The sequence below is a fragment of the Poecilia reticulata genome, chromosome 1 (genome assembly GCF_904066995.2).
Source record: "Poecilia reticulata chromosome 1, P_reticulata-male-v2, whole genome shotgun sequence".
In the NCBI taxonomy this organism is placed as follows: Eukaryota; Metazoa; Chordata; class Actinopteri; order Cyprinodontiformes; family Poeciliidae; genus Poecilia; species Poecilia reticulata.
In genome coordinates this window covers 4855867-4870955 of record NC_088830.1, presented here as the reverse complement: position 1 = coordinate 4870955, position 15089 = coordinate 4855867, and the positions used below count along the sequence as shown (strand labels likewise).

General features: G+C 39.9%; 1 protein-coding gene across 4 annotated transcripts in view; it reads left to right on the top strand.

Moving 5' to 3' along the window:
* Positions 1 to 15089, top strand: part of fhip1aa (FHF complex subunit HOOK interacting protein 1Aa) — a 34919-nt gene that overhangs the window by 6587 nt on the left and 13243 nt on the right. The window contains exons 2-4 of one of the 4 annotated variants that reach the window (XM_008397835.3): positions 8376 to 8542; positions 10197 to 10399; positions 14219 to 14890. In XM_008397835.3, the coding sequence (XP_008396057.1) occupies positions 10292 to 10399; positions 14219 to 14890 (780 nt within the window). In that variant the 5' untranslated portion in view covers positions 8376 to 8542; positions 10197 to 10291. Of the gene's footprint in view, positions 1 to 8375; positions 8543 to 10196; positions 10400 to 14012; positions 14132 to 14218; positions 14891 to 15089 lie in introns of those variants that run through there. The other 3 variants (XM_008397747.3, XM_008397917.3, XM_017307337.2) reach the window with 3 other exon arrangements.

Below are 15089 nucleotides of genomic sequence, written 5' to 3'. Positions count from 1 at the left end.
GACTTTTGAATCTCAGAAATGTCCTTGTTTGGTTTTGAAAATTTCTGAGTTTAAACTAAAAGTTTTTTAGCTGAAATTTACTTCTTTTTTTAATCCTACAATGACCCTAATAGGTTATCGTACTTCTTTGAGTTTAGTAATCACATTCGTTGAGCTGCTGATGTTTGATCTTGTGTGTATCTAGATATATAAAAGCTGCAGATGCATTATAAAAAATCCTCAGCACTTTAAATTATAAAATCTTTGATGGTCAGGAAATGATCCTTTAGTTTATATTAAGCTTAAAACTTACAGGAGAAAAAATAATGTTGTGCAACAAAGTTTGGCTCTGAGATGGACTGGCGATGTGTCCAGGGTGACCCCGCCTCTTGTCCGAAAGGTCTTGCTGGAGATGGGCACCAGCATCCCACAAGGGCGTAAGAAAATGGATGGATGGAACAATGTTTGGCTAATGTAACTATTAATAATTATATGATTGAGAATTAGGGCCACTTAAAAACAAATTCAGAATTCTGACTTCAATCTTCTGAGATAAAAAGTCAGAATTCTGTGAAAAGTGAGAATTGTGACAAAGTTAAAATTCTGAAAAAAGTCTAAATTCTGAGGAAAAAAAGTCAGATTTAAGAGAAAAGGGGTTGGAATTCTGGAAAGCATCTGAATTCTGAGAAAATGGTCAGAATCCTGAAAAAAGTAAAAAAAAATACTAATCCTCTTCTGGATAATTATGATTAATAAAATGTCTGATAATTTAATCTTTTTTAGCATTTTTCTTACACACATAAATACCGTAAATCGTTTTCTTTGAAAGCACAAAGCAAACATTCTCAACGTTTTTATTTTACAAGATTACAAAACCTGATTCACAGCCACCCAGTCTGATTTACAAGGACAAAATATTTCTGAGTGGAATTTGTGCCCATGCTCTCCTGATTAAGAGGAACTATGAGCCAAACACATTCATCCTCTGTCAGTTTCTAATGCTGTAGTTTCTCACAGATGCAGGTGAAGGAGTGAATCTGACACCAAACTCTGCACACATACCAGATATTTACATACACTGTGTAAAAGAAACACCAAGATATTTTTTTTGTCACTGTCTGAAGTTAACTGAGACTACACTTTTCTTGTTTTAGCTTAGTTTGCTAAATGCCTCATACATTTTGTAGAGATTTTTTTTTAATGTTCCTTGAATTCAATAGTTTACATACATTTGGTCATAACTGTATTTTAAACTGTATGAATTGGGTCAAACCTTTTGGGTTTCCTTCCTCAAGAGTCCATTTTGTTGGCCGCCTCACTCACTCACACCTTTTCAGATCTTACAACTTCTCCACAGGACTCAGATCAGTGTTTGTGATGGCCGCACCAAAACATTAACCCTGTTGTCCAGAAGACACTTTGTAACCACTTTGGCTCAATGCTGAAGGTTTTTGACCATTTGGAACACCAATCAGCTTTCTATCTTCACAAGGACTTTGCATTGACTTCCATTCATTTTTCATTCATTCCTATATCCTAACTCTGACATAACTTAAACTCTATTCATACCTTAGTCGTCCCAAACCTTATCCCCAAACCAAAAACAGCACTTCTTCTTATGCAGGCAGTCCCCACAACATGGTATGTATTAGGAAAGTGGTCCTTACAGTGTATCAAATACAAGGCTGCGCGCAGACACACACACACACACACACACACACACACACACACACACACACACACACACACACACACACACACACACACACACACACACACACACACACACACACACACACAAGCATATACATGCCCAGGTTAGGAATGACATCACAGCATTTGTTGGCAAGAAGCAATTTTCCGTCTCCAATCAGAGCTTCTCAAACTTTCCCTGGTGGATTATATCAGAAGTTTCTTCTTTGCTGTTGTTGCCCTGGGTTACCTTTTACATAATTCATGGCTTGGTTTCTGATATGGTGCATTTCTCTTTCAAACCAAACACTTTTGTCTTTAGTGATGTGTTTCATTAACGTCCTCTGTTCTGTGTGTTAAAACATGGGTGTTTGCCTGAGTTTATGTTTGGACTTGTTTTTAAAAGTGAGCAATATGGAACCAATTCAGTAATAAAGACAGTGGCTAGCCTGGGGCAGTACTAGCTGCTCTTAAAACAGCATTATCTACCAAGGTGGAGTCAACCTGCAGTGTTGTTCAAGAGCCAGTGACACATTTGGAAGAGAAAGTCATGCCATATTTTTTATGCTTTTATTGAAGCCTCAAACCAAATGTTGTTTTGAATGAAAGACCCAAGACTCGTTGACTTGATGAATTTTGCCGTGTTTCCATTAAGCAAATTTATTTTCACAATTCCAAATTACGCATACATTAGGGTGATAGAGCGATATATTTTGGTCAATGGAAACACAGTTAACATTTGTTTGAGACTTTAGTGTCCACCCTACCAAGAAGAGTCTTAAATACAGATTTAACAAGCATTTTCCCACACATCTTGCAAATTGTCCGATTCAAATTAGGGAAATGAGACCTTATTTAATGTCCATGGTTAAGGTTGGAACAGTTTGAACATCAGATTGACATCAATAGAGGCAATACAAAGACACAAAGAATTCTTGGAAATAGAAGAACTTCCTGTTTGGTTCATTTAGAAATTCAACACTAACAGGTTTTAAGATTTCTACAACTTATTTTGTACACAAATTTATTTGTTTTGGTTTAGTATTAATTTTCTAAATAATTTACAGCAGTTCTGTTTTTTGCATGTTGAATTGAGTGTTTTAACAGCAAGAAAATGTTAAATTTCTGTTTTAAATCAGACCCAACGGTAGAAATTTGAATCCATTTTGCTCAATAGCTCTGTGTTTTACAGCCGGTTAAACAGTCTAAGTTTAGAGATACTGGCAGGTTTTTTAAAATTAATATGTGGAAGTCTTTCCTGCACCATTTTCATTATTTGCTACTCCAATATAAACAAGAAGAGCCTGATAAAATATTAATATGAACAATTCAGAAGGTAAATGTAGGGTCAGGGGGTCAGCGCCCTGCAGACTGAAGGTAGCAGAGATCAGAACCATTTCCTTCCTGCTGGGTTCTATAAAGACAGAGGCTTCACTCCCTCTGTCCTCTCAGCTTCACTTAGACCCTGAATATTTCAGCATCTGCTATCTGTTTAAAGGACATGTTTGTCCTTAAGGTTGCTATGGTCACTGGTAAATTTTCCACCTGCCAGCAACAACCTCAGCCAAGAAACTGGAAGATGTATGTGTCCTTCCCATTTCTTTTAGGTCTACGACCAGATGAGACCCGTATTTTTAGATTTCCAGACAGTCCACTTAGGAAAGGTTTTGTTGGCTTTTGTGTCGATCAGATTAACGTGTGTCACAGCAGAAAGCATGGCCTACTAACCAACTTGACGGTGACTCTGGTGTCAGTTGCTTAAAAGTGACATGATTGGCCTTTTGGGGTGTCTTTGCTGGATTTTAAAGTTGCAGAGTAATGGGAGCCGAGAGTATCATCACAAGATCATAACTAGACAAAGGAAGCTAATAGAAAGAAACCACAACTAACAGCAATGGCTTTTTGTGGAGCAGTGTAGCTTGTGTAGTGTCTGGATGTGTAGTCAGAACCAAGAGTGGTGGGATTGTGATGTGATGTGCTTCACTGACACAACAGACGTCCTTCAGAATTTAAATTTTCAGCCATTGAAGCATCCAGATTTACTGCGCCTGGTTTCTTTTAGTGCAGAATTACGATGTATGTATCACATCAATGACGTAAAAGTCAGATAAAGTGCAATATGATAGTTTAGACTGCAGACGATTTGAAACCTATTAGTCACGCGTCCAAATTAGTTTCACATTTGGAAGTGGCACAGATCGGATTTTTTGGAGGGTGACACTACTAAAATAGTGCTGCTCATAAAAAGTCGGATGTTGGTCGCATTTGGTTAAAAAAGTCAGATATTGGTCATATTTGGTAAAAGAGAAAGTCGGATATTGGTTATGTTTGGGTAAAGAAAGTCAGACATTTGGGTAGAGAAGTCGGATTTGGTCGCATTCAACTGCTGTTTGAACGTAGCCTAATTTCACACTGAGTTCAGATTGTAGATTTCCCCATAGCCTTCCACTGGGATTTGGTTTTGAAGCTAAAACAATACTCGGAATTTATTCACAGACATTTTCAGTTGCTCCAAAAACAAGCCAGTGCAAAAAAACAAAAAACCCATCAGACGTCCGGACAGCCTGTTTTCACAGGTAAAGAAAAAGATTTCAAACTATGACAAAAAACATTTCTTTAGTATTTTGAGGTTGATCTCGTCATCTGTAAGGTTAAAGCCTTCTTGCTTAACATGAAAGCTCATGTATCTTTGAGAAAGGGGTGTGTCCTGCCCTTCAGCTACTTGTCCTCACCACACCTTTATGAAATCGTTTGGGTCGACAGACAAAGCCAGAAACCCGATCAGGGAAACAGAAAGAGATAAAAGCCTTCCAGGGGAGCTTTCTTTCATTTCACAATGTTTACTTGGCATCAATCTGGATTTTTTTTAAATCTGCCCTTCTAATCCTTTCAAAGCTGATCTCATGTCAGGGAGTGCTGCTCATTATGCAATCCCACCAGGAATAGCGTTCCCACTGCGTGGGCCTGCAGCAGCCTCTGTGTGGATTTTAGGTTAGGGCGAGAGGGCAATATATTTTGGTAAAAACCTGATTGCCTGTTATGACTGTCTGTCTGCTTGTAATGAGCTCATTTCGACTTAATAGGAATATTGATTTTCTGTTAGTAGAAACATTACACAGAGAAAAGCAGCAGACGGTGTAAGTGATGTCACAATGTGTGAAAGCAGTGCCAGGTTTCATTCTTTCACTGCATCCCTTTACATTTTGGTATGTCTAAGGTTTTGTTGGAAGTAAGAAAATCTTATTTTGTTTACAAATTTTAACATTTGTTTAATATTTAATTTCAGAAGAGTTCTACACACATTTTTTCTTCTGACTGTAACATTTTAAATTTGGAAAAATGACTAAACATTGTTTCTCTGGAAATCCCCAGTGTTACAATCCAATACACTGTTATCAAGTTCTGTACTAATACATGTATACCTAGCATCTTTAATGCATATAAAGGTTTTTAAAAAATTGATCAGATTGTCTGAATAAAATAGACTCTTATTGTAACAATAAGACATTGTGTAAAGAAATTTGGGTGTAGTATTAATAAGATGAAAAACAATTTATTTAAATTAAGGTCATAAAACATAAAAGAAAAAATATCTAATTCAAAGGTTGTTTCTATCTGTTCTACACTCATGTCACATCATTGTTCATCTTGTCCTTTGGTAAAAGTGAACTTAAACCAGTTAAGAGAGTCCTTTTTCTCATAGCTACTCTTTAAAATGGCTAAAACTGGAGAAAATATATGATATATGTTGAAATGTATAAGTGAGGTAATGGCTACAAGTAAAAAAGCAACTTTCCTAAATGTTTTCACACTGTCACAGTCGGAACTTTGACTTACAAGGCTGGACGAGTTTATCAAGTTTGTCTCGCCTTCTTATTTAGGAAGCAGGCTGAATTAGGTTAGCGTTAGGGAGCTAAAATGTGTCTTGTTCTACGGTCACAAACAGTACTCTACTGATACTGAACTATGCTCCTGGGAGATTTGGGTTCAACATGAAACTAGGGTGGAAAAGCACCACATCTGGGACTAGATTTAAAAACAGTAAACGGGTGACAGTAGGGGTGGGCGATTGGGACTTTTTATCCCTAGTTTTATCGTATTTTGTGGTAATATTTCAAGTACAATAAAAGTGACTTTAACTATTTACTTATATTTTAGGTAACTGTATGACTGTGACTATGTGTCACAGTAATTATAGCCCCACAAACACAAATAAAGGTCTTGGAAAAATATTCCTGTAATGTGCTTCTTTAGGACACCATTCACATAAAGAAGTATGATCTGTATCGCACTAAGCTGCACATGCACTAAGCTGCACATGCACTAAGCTGCACGCGGTAACTATTTTCCATTTTTTTTGGCATTTATTGACGCATTCATTGAACAAACAGTGTAGAAAAAAGTCAAACTATTAATCTTCACAATAAGGACAGTTTTCGGGGTGTTTAACCATCATTAATAAAAATCCATCGTGACAGTGATAAATCAGAATTCTTATAAGAAATCATGATAAATGATAAGCGATACAGCAAATGCCTACCCCCTAGGAAACACCATTCTCTTTTAAATACAAGTCAAGGCACTGGTGATATGGGTTTTTTTCCCCTTAGATAACAGAAACGAGTTCATGGAAAATGGTCAGAATGTGTGTGGAGTTGTGAAAGCTTTGCTCGGTCTCAGCTGAGGTGCAGCTAGCTTTCAGGCCGGCTGGCTGCTGAAAGGAGAAACTCTGGAACAAACGGAGCACATCTGAGTTGCTACAAGGCTTTGTTGCCTAAAAAGCAGCTGGGTGGGGGTTAAACGGAGCTAGGAAAAAAAAACTGAATTCAATTTTGAATGCCAAAAGATTTCACAACATAAATCAGGTCCCATCCCTGCTGTTTACAGCAGTTTCTTGGTACTTTTGGGCGGTGGTGCAGTTCTACTGTACAATATTTTTGATTTCCCAGATGGCTGAAGTTTAGATGACAAAGTGCAAACAAGAACAGCTGATGTGTGTTTGTTAACCTTCTCTGAGACTGTTACTAGTGCTATTTTAAGTCAAGAGGTTTTCCGTATTTAAGCAAAACTCTCATCCAGTAAATGGAGCCTTTGGTGACTTTGAGAGGTGATGCTGCTTAGGTGGAGAAAACCTGTGAGTTTAGTCCCTAGCAAGACATAAAAGCAGCTGTTGAAGGGGGTGAGTTGTAACCACTAACGCACACACATGCAGCACCTCCTCCCTCCATCTGTCTCACTCTCATTCTCTGTTTGCACAATCCCAAACCCTCAGCCAGCACAGGAAACTTTCCAAGAAAATCAAGACGTTTTTCTTTTTTTTGTTTTTTTGTTTTTTTTCACTTGGAAGGAGCAACATCAAGAAGGAAACTGCTTTAAGTAGCTTCCTATGGCTGTCATCCATGATGAAAGGAAACCCTGAGCATTGTTGATTTGGCATTGCAAAGGATGGGTGTAATATTCTGAAGGAGTTGGGCTCCAAGTTATCTGATAAGGATGTCAACATAAAACAGACTGGTCACATAATTATCTTTGAGCTTTTCATTATGTTATAATGTTATCCCCTCATCTAAAACATACCTGGAGTGTTGCCTTGATTCTTTCATGCTTGTTTGAGAAATCATTTAGTCTCCCGTGACCACCGTTCAGTTGTGCTAAACATGTATGTGAACATTGCACGAGGACGAAGCTTGTCTTTGGAGCTTGAGCTTCCAAACTACTGAGTTTATGCCTTACAGAGCACCGATCCCCCACAACTCCCCAACTGAGCTCCTTCAAACTAGCCAGCAGCAATTAGCAAACACCTTGTGACAAAACAGGGTGCATCTGCAATGAGCTCATTAGAATTGTGCGCAAAACTTTGTCAGTATTCAGTCAATGTAAAAAAAAAAACACAATTTCTCAATTGCCATTTTTCCATTAAACTAAAATCAGACGTGAATAAGTTTGTTTGTGTGATAAATCACTAAAAAACATGCCATGCCAACTACTTTATGTTGGCTACTTTGTGATTTGCGCCAGTAGGAACATCTGGTTGTTGATCATGTGACTCGTGAGACGTGAAAAAGTGTTTCCATTACATTTTTGTGATATGAACAAATTTCAATAATAAAAAAAAAAGATGTCATCTTAGTGTCAAAAGTTTTTATCGACAAGTTAGAGTTTTTTCAAAATTGCTGTTTCCATTACGCAAATTTCTTTTCGAAATGTCAAATTGCTCAATTATGTGGTCAATTGAAACGTAGCTGCCGAAACACTGGCGAAAACATGTTGAAGAGGGTTAACAGAGGAACAATGTTGTGATGACTTCCTGAGTTTCAGAAAGAGAGCTTCTTAAAGAGACAGAGGTCCAATTTCAAGGTGTTAAAATTAAGAAATCAAATTTCTTTTAAGTTACATTTGATTTTATAATTTATGTAACAACTGAAGGTAACATAATTACTTGATTGTGCTATAAAATGATTCTATGTGGCTGGAAAACACACAATACTGCCCCTTTGGTAGGACTATAAACATGTGAATGTGCTGCATACAGTGTTTTGTCCTTCTCTGTAGCCTTCTTCTCAACCTGTTTTTCACTTTTTGGCCCCTCCCTACCCGTAACCACCTCCTCTCCATCTCCATCCAGGCAGCTCTTACTCATGTCAGATCCCTTCTCATCACGCCTCTCCTTCACACATCTCTATATTTCTTTGCTGTGTCAACAGAACGAGGATGAGGTCCTTGCCTGCCTAGCAGAGCGTCCCTGCTAAAGATGGCCTCAGAGAGGTAGGAGGCACACAGTGGTTCGCGCCCTCTCCTCAGAGCTTCTGCATTCTTTGTCAAGGATCCAGCCGGCGGAGTCTTACGTGCTAACTGAAAGCAGATGGCAAAAGTTTGTACCTTATTACAGTAACTTCTGTGGATGATGGGATTTGTCTCTAGTTCTGGGGAAGTCAGTGAAGTCAGTGTGTCGGAAAAGGGATAAGTTGTGATTTCTTCCTAATTTAAGGTTGGAACCCAGAGGATGTAATTTGTGCAGCTGCAGCGTGACCTGCGGTCGATCCGCTGCACATGTGCGTGCTGCTCCATGGACAGCGAGTGTTTACCGCCGAGCTCCCATTGGGGGATTTTCTTTCAGCCTATAGTTGTGGTCAGGAGATTGCCTCCACTCATAGTAGGAAAGTTTTGTCCCTTTTAACGATTTATGTCAACTGTCCCTTTGTAAGAGGCACTACAACCACAGAGTCTTTGTCAGGATCAACAATGTTTTGGTTAATTCTGGCTGGAAACGGTAAACTGGTTGGTGTCCTGGTTCCTATTTAGTGCTGTTTGTAAAGTTACAGCAATAATTTGGATTATTCGGCCTTTCAGAACAAGAAATGTTACAGTTTCAAACTAAATATTTAACTCATAAGCAAATTCACTTGTTGGTAAATGGAAGTGGACAATGGTGAATTGTAGACGGTTGCAAAATCTTACTGGACTCTCCAATATTTTGCCTGTGAAAGAGCAGAATGGCAACAATTGAAGTTTGTCTTTCCTCTTCTGGTGGTTAATCAGAACAAACATCTGAAACAAACTTTATATGGACAGAAAATAATGTTAACTTTTCTTACACTGTGTTTTTTTTTTCATTTCATCCTCACTGACTTTGGGATTACTATTTTAAATTGAACATAATTAATTTTTTTATTAATTTCATCTAAGGTTTTTATTAACCTTAGATGAAATGCATTGTTAGATTAAATCACTTAGCTTTATCACGTTAACCCCATTGTTCATATTTCCCAAACAAAATCTTTTCATTGAGATTTTTTTTTTTTCAAAATTGATGTTTTATTTTTGTAATTTCAATTTGCGCAATCTTATGGTTATTCGAAACACTATTCCTGAGGTGAGGAGCTAAGAGTCAAAAGCAAATGCGTTGTTTGACGACATGCTAAAATCACAGTGCTGTATAGTGGACTGGCATGACAACTACAGCTGACTCGGTGTTTCGGCTGTGATGTCTAAACGCAGAACTTTTTCCCAATCAACATCTAAAAATACCAGCAATTTCCAGGCAACAGTCTTGTATAAACTTAACTTAAATCAGCTAATTTCTGGGGGAAATTGGGGGCTCGTCCACATTTCTGAGCGTGCTATTTGCATCCAGAGGATTTTAAAGCCAGAGCCTGTTTACTGTCTGACGTCATATTTTCTCTGTAATGAAAGGATGTCAGAGGGCCTGCAGGAATCCGCTCTGGACCTCTGAGGCATTACTAAAACTGTTAGACAGCTCAGTGTGAAGTCCAGGGAGCAGCGAAGCAGGGACGTTGAATTTCTGTCTCTCCTCTGTTGCGTCATGTCACTGTGCCTGTTATTGTTCTCCCTCCTGCATGCCTATCATAGCTGCTACCCAGCCAGGCAGAGGTTAAGACGGGGGCCAGCCTGCCCGACTCAACATCTTCATATCATTCCAGCATTTCTGCTGTTTTATGAAGCAAGATGTTGTGGTTCTGTGAGTGATGATGGGTATTTGTGTTTTCTTTTTCCACATTCCCTAGGTTTTTTTTATGTGACTTCCCTTCCCGTGGCTCTGAAGGCTCCTAGTAGGCATCTTCTCTGTGTGACATGACTAACCCCACATGATCTGGTGACCATGATGGCCTCTGTGGTTGCCAATGGAAACAAAGATGGGCAGTCTCTGGTGTTGAAAGGGGTGGACCCAGAGACATGCATGATTGTGTTCAAGAACCACTGGGCTCAGGTAAGGCACAAGACGTTTTAGGAGGCTTACAGCTGCATCTCAATAAACTATACGGTTTTAAAGAAGTACATTTTAAAGAAGTAATTCAAGTAAAAAACATCAAATTAATATGTTTTGTAGATTTATTACACATAGAGTGAGATATTTACACGTCAATAAGAACACAAAATTCTCTTTTTCAGAAAAGTAGAGTACAGCAATGGAATAACCCCTTTTATTGATCCAACAATGTTATTTTTCTCCTGTACTTTTTCCTTCAACTAAACTTTCCATTGATTCGCTTTGCTTTTGCAGTGTGAACATTAATCATTTTTGGCAGTAATGCTTTTTTTGGCTTCCCTTCTTTACTATTAAAATGAGCAGAAATAATTTATATCATTCTGTTTGTCATGAATATATACACAGTATATATTTTAATTATCTTTTTTATCTGGTTTGCTGAAATGAACCAGTACATTATTGAAATAAATGTGGGAATGAAAAAGAAAATCTATGAACTACTCATCTTATTTTAAGCTTTACTAAAGGCCTGAAAGCTTCTAATGAACCAACCTCCAAACATATTCATTTAATCATCAAAACTGTCATATATTTCCTGCGATTTTTTGTAGAATTGTCGTAGAAATCTATGAAACAGAATAAACACTGAGATGCTGAATGTGTCCTGTCCAGTTTTACTCAAAGTGTGGCGTTAAAAACCGCGGCCGGGTGAGTCGTTCTGAAAGGCTTAGCTGCTGCCTCTGAGCCTGAGAGTAAAAAGTGACCTCAGTAAACCACAGTGGTGAGGGCTGCTGGAATCTTGGCAGCATGCAGCAGTTTGTCTCTGGCTCTTGGCTCTCTAAAGCTCCATGTTTACCCCTGTGGGACCAGCATGGCTGCTAACTCAGGGCTGAACTGGGCCTCCTCCCTCTGTCCTGACTGAGAGTGATGGGATGGGGTACACAGAGGTCCGATAGAAACTAAGTGTGGTCCCTAACATCACCGACCATAGCTGTGTTTTCATTTTAGTCTTAAGCAGGGGCGCAACTACACGTTATTCAGGTAGATGCGAAAACATAAATCAGCGAATGGAAAGGTACGTGCTGCGCCCCTATGCGTTGCATGCGCTGCATACCCACTTTTTGCGCCACTGGTCTTAAGTCTGTATTTTCTTTGTTGCTGCCAGAACCTTCCTTTTCCAGGGCTTGGCTGTGTCGGTTAAATGTAGCCTGATGTTGTGGCTTTTATTCCAGATGGATTTCCAGTCTCTGTTTTCTGAAAGCTTTAAAGCTGCAGTATGAAACTTTTACTAATTTGTGCCATTGTTACACATCAGCTTGTTGATTAATGTTTCATTGATTATGGTTCAAAAGCATTGAGTGGGTTTTTAGTCTTGATTGGACTGTGGTTGCTTTCTGTGAGGAAGTTAGTTGTAAAATTAAATTCTTTCCATTGGAGTAAAACTTCAAAGCTTGTGTTCTTCTTAGTGCGTGGTACATCCCTGGCCAGGTCAGCAGATGCACACAAAACTGGACAATACCAACTTTACTTAACCTCAGATGAAGGTTTGTATGTCAGTGGAAGCATAACAGCAGCTTGAAATGCAGTCTGGATTCATCTTTCTTCTTCATGTTAAACCTTATCAAACTGGTCAGCCCCTCCCACTGTGGGAAGGGAACCAGACACCAGTGACATACAACCATAATGTAAAACATTCTGTAAAATTTAAGCACATATAAACACATAAAATCACAAAGGTCAAAGAAAACATTTCCATACCAATTTTTCATGAGTTTTTGTAGGGTTCTTTAGGATTAAATTTAAAGAATGGATTCCAAAATGTTTGACACTAGCTATGCTTCCATTCCAAATGTACACAAAACTTTGTCAATATTCCACTAGGGTTGCAATTTCCATTAATTAAGAAATGCAATTAAAATCACATGTGAATAAGTTTGTTCATGCGATCAGATATTCAAAAACATGATGCGCCCTCCAAGTACTTCCTGTAGTCTTCTTCGTGGTTTGCGCCATTGGCAAAATCCGGTTCTCAGTCATGTGACTCATGGTGTGAAAAAGTGTTTCCATTGCAGTTTTGCAAAATAAACAAATTTCAATATGGCCAAAAAACGCCCCACCTAATCCTAGTTGCAAAAACTTTTTATCAACAAATGAGAATTTTTTTCGAAATTAGCATGTTTCCATAAAGCAAATTTATTTTCAAAATGTCAAAACCAGTCTCTTTGTTAGATGAAACCTTTTTCTTGAAGCATCTACCTCTGAACTACAAAGCTGCACACACAGTTAAGAGGCAGAACTCAGGAATTTGACACCAGCACCATGTGACTCGTACTGTTGTGCCAACACCCATAACTCACCCATTCGCAGAACTTGTTCAGGGACTTGGTGAAAACTCAGAGCTGTTTAATGAGCCCAGAGCCGCTGTCTGTTGATACCTCTGTCACACAGGAGAGATGAGGAGAAAGAGAGGGATGAAGAGGAGTAAAAAGGGATAAAATGATGTTAGAAAGAGGGATGAAGAGGAGTCAAAATGATTCATAAAGTAGGGATGAAGTAGGTGAGTTGGATAAAGAAAGGTTTTCTGGATAAAAACACATGTCCTAAGTTCACATTGGAACTGTATTTGTACTTTTCCACTAACATTTTGAGTGAAAATGTATTAAATCTTGTTTCCAACATTCCGTATTGGTGTCCGCTCTGATGAAGCCAAAGACCACAAACCGAATTCCTCCAGAGCCGTCAGACTTCATGCTGTTCCTCTGCCAGAGATGAAGAAAATAAAATTTAAAAAAAGATATTACAACATTACAAGTTCAACACATTCTCCTCCTTTTGTTTAAAAAAGCTGCTTTTCAGCAAATAAACAGAAACTAACTCATGCTGCCTGGCTGATTTACAGGCCAGGACAAAAGAGCCAGGACAAAGATGAGCCCCGAAATCCAAATCACAGGGACCCATCAGGTCAATCAGACCCATCAGGTCTAATTGATGGACCTGATGGACCCATCAGGTCCATCAGGCTGAGGCTGGGAGGATAAACTCTTTCTAACCTTCCATTAGCTATGCCCAGTTCTCTCAAACACAACCAGTTATTGTCATGGCAACAGTGTCAAGCTGGGGACACTGGGCCCATTATTGTGACTCTGGTTTCTACCCAGTGGACACACATGGGAGGGTCTGCCAGCAACAAAAGCTGCTTTCTTCTGAGCCACAGAGCTAACTTTATTTATACAGCATGAGTCAGTTTCCACCCGGTTTCCATCCGTTTTTCTTTTGTTTTCACCTGATTTCACCTGTTTCAACTGGTTTTCACCAGTTTCCAAATGTTCTCCACCCATTTTTACTGGTTTCTACCCTTATCTTCCCGTTTTTGATCCACTTCCACTCGGTTTCCACCAGTTCTCACTGGTTTCCATCCATATTCCACTCATTTTGATCCAGTTTCCCCCTGGTTTCTACCTGGCAAACACGTTTCAAACAGAAGGTAGAAATTCTGCAAGCATCTTATTGCTTCAGGTGAATATTTTAGAACAGATAGACTCAGATAAAGTGACCTATTTGTGTCCAAATCAGAGCAGATCAGTCATCATTTCTTCCTTCCCTTTATTCCTAGATTTTCTACCACTTTTATAATGTTTTCATGGAGAGAAAGGAAAACACCTCTTCCAGAGATGAAACTCACCTACAGATCAGCATCCTGGGTTAAATCAAAGTCTCTTCATTTAACAGCTGGTGTGTGTAAACTGAGATGCCGCTAAAACAATCCGGAATGTTCTTCAGAGTCCCACCAACAGAATGTTTCTGGGTTCCTTCCTGCAGGTTGTGAAGATCCTGGAGAAGCATGACCCGCTGCGCAGCAGCTCCACGCTGGGGGTCATCGGCCTGGGCGGCGGGGTGGCAGGGCCCTCCCGCTTTGGCCCCATCCCGGGGGACGAGGCAAGCGCCGTGCAGAACTACGTGGAGCACATGCTGTTCCTGCTGATGGAGGAGGAGAGCGGCCTAGGGGGCGCTATGGGGCCCATTCTGGAGTTCGTGGTGATGGAGAACGTGATGGAGCGCCTGTTCGTGTGGAGCCTCCGCAGGGAGTTCAGTGACGACATGAAGCTGGAGCAGCTGAAGATGTACGAGATGCTGGTGGGCCAGGCGCACCAGCCGCTGCTGCATCACAAGCCCATCCTGCGGCCCCTCATGATGCTGTTGTCGTCCTGCTCGGGCGCTGCGGCGCCGGCTGTGGAGGCGGAGCTGGTGCTGCTGCTCCACCAGCTCTGCTGCGTTCTGGCGAAGGATCCGTCCATTCTGGAGCTGTTCTTCCACACCAGCGAGGACCAGGGGGCCACCAACTTCCTCATCTTCTCCCTCCTTATCCCGTTCATCCACAGGGAGGGCCCCGTGGGCCAGCAGGCCAGAGACGCCCTGCTGCTCATCATGTCGCTGTCTGCCGAGGATGAGAGGGTGGCCAAGCACGTCGCGCAGAACACCTTCTTCTGCCCGGTGAGGCTCCCACATTGCACACACACACAAAGGCTTACCAAGTGTTTCTGCTCTTGTTTCTGGTGAAAATGTCTTAGTACACCTGAAAGAAAAAAAACCAACTGACCTGAACGTTTCAGCAAGAAACAAGAGCAGGTTTAAGTCAATAATTCCTTAGTATTGATGAATAAGTAGTAGTTATAAGTGAAATAATGGGAAA